Raw genomic sequence first — 638 nt, 5'->3', positions numbered from 1 at the left:
GTGAGATTCCGGCAGTTGGCTGGGACAGGTGTTCTGTTTTCTACGTCCTAGTACTATTAGTAATACTACTAGTAATACTATGCCTGTTCGTGTCGGTTCGCCAAGGGTCGGTACCCGGTGGCCTCGGTTGAGGACCACCTGTGTCATGGCGGGACTTGGATTAAGTCGCCCACCACAACACCCCCCCAAAGCATGTCCCGCAGGACACACTTGGGCCTCGCTAATTCTTCGCCCTCGCTCGCTTCATTGCCTTGCGCAACGCATCGCCTTCGCTCGCTGTCTTCACGCCTTCAACGTAGTTCTTCACCACGGCCGGGCATTCATACATGAGCTTCTGCAGCGGTTCCCATGAGGACTCGATATCTTCAAAACCTTCCCAAAGCACTTGCAGCATGAAGTCTTTCACATCCGGGACAAACTTGTGTCCCGCGATGGACTTGACCTTCAGCATGATCCCTTTCTCGGAAACGTGTTCGAGGATTTCTTCGGTCACTTCAAAGCTGTCTTCGGCGTAGAGCTTGACTCTTGACGCGTGTGCTTCCCGCAGTTCATGAGTCACCAAGTGCTCCAACACGACGGAGAATTCGCCCACTTCCTTGACTCGGTAGGGCCGTCCAGGTTACGAGCAGCTTAGGGTG

The 638-nt window shown here is 54.1% G+C and overlaps 1 protein-coding gene across 1 annotated transcript in view; it reads right to left on the bottom strand.

Annotated features, from left to right (window-relative positions):
- Nucleotides 1–220: 220 nt before the first annotated feature.
- Nucleotides 221–638, bottom strand: part of H257_14844 (hypothetical protein) — a gene marked incomplete at both ends in the record, with an annotated part of 1487 nt that continues 1069 nt past the window's right edge. The window contains one exon of the mRNA XM_009842745.1: nucleotides 221–595. Coding sequence (XP_009841047.1) covers nucleotides 221–595 — 375 coding nt within the window. The remainder of the gene's footprint in view (nucleotides 596–638) is intronic.

The sequence above is a fragment of the Aphanomyces astaci genome (genome assembly GCF_000520075.1).
Source record: "Aphanomyces astaci strain APO3 unplaced genomic scaffold supercont1.63, whole genome shotgun sequence".
NCBI lineage: Eukaryota > Oomycota > Saprolegniomycetes > Saprolegniales > Verrucalvaceae > Aphanomyces > Aphanomyces astaci.
The sequence above is the reverse complement of the archived record's forward strand: the minus strand, read 5'-3'. Positions and strand labels throughout refer to the sequence as shown.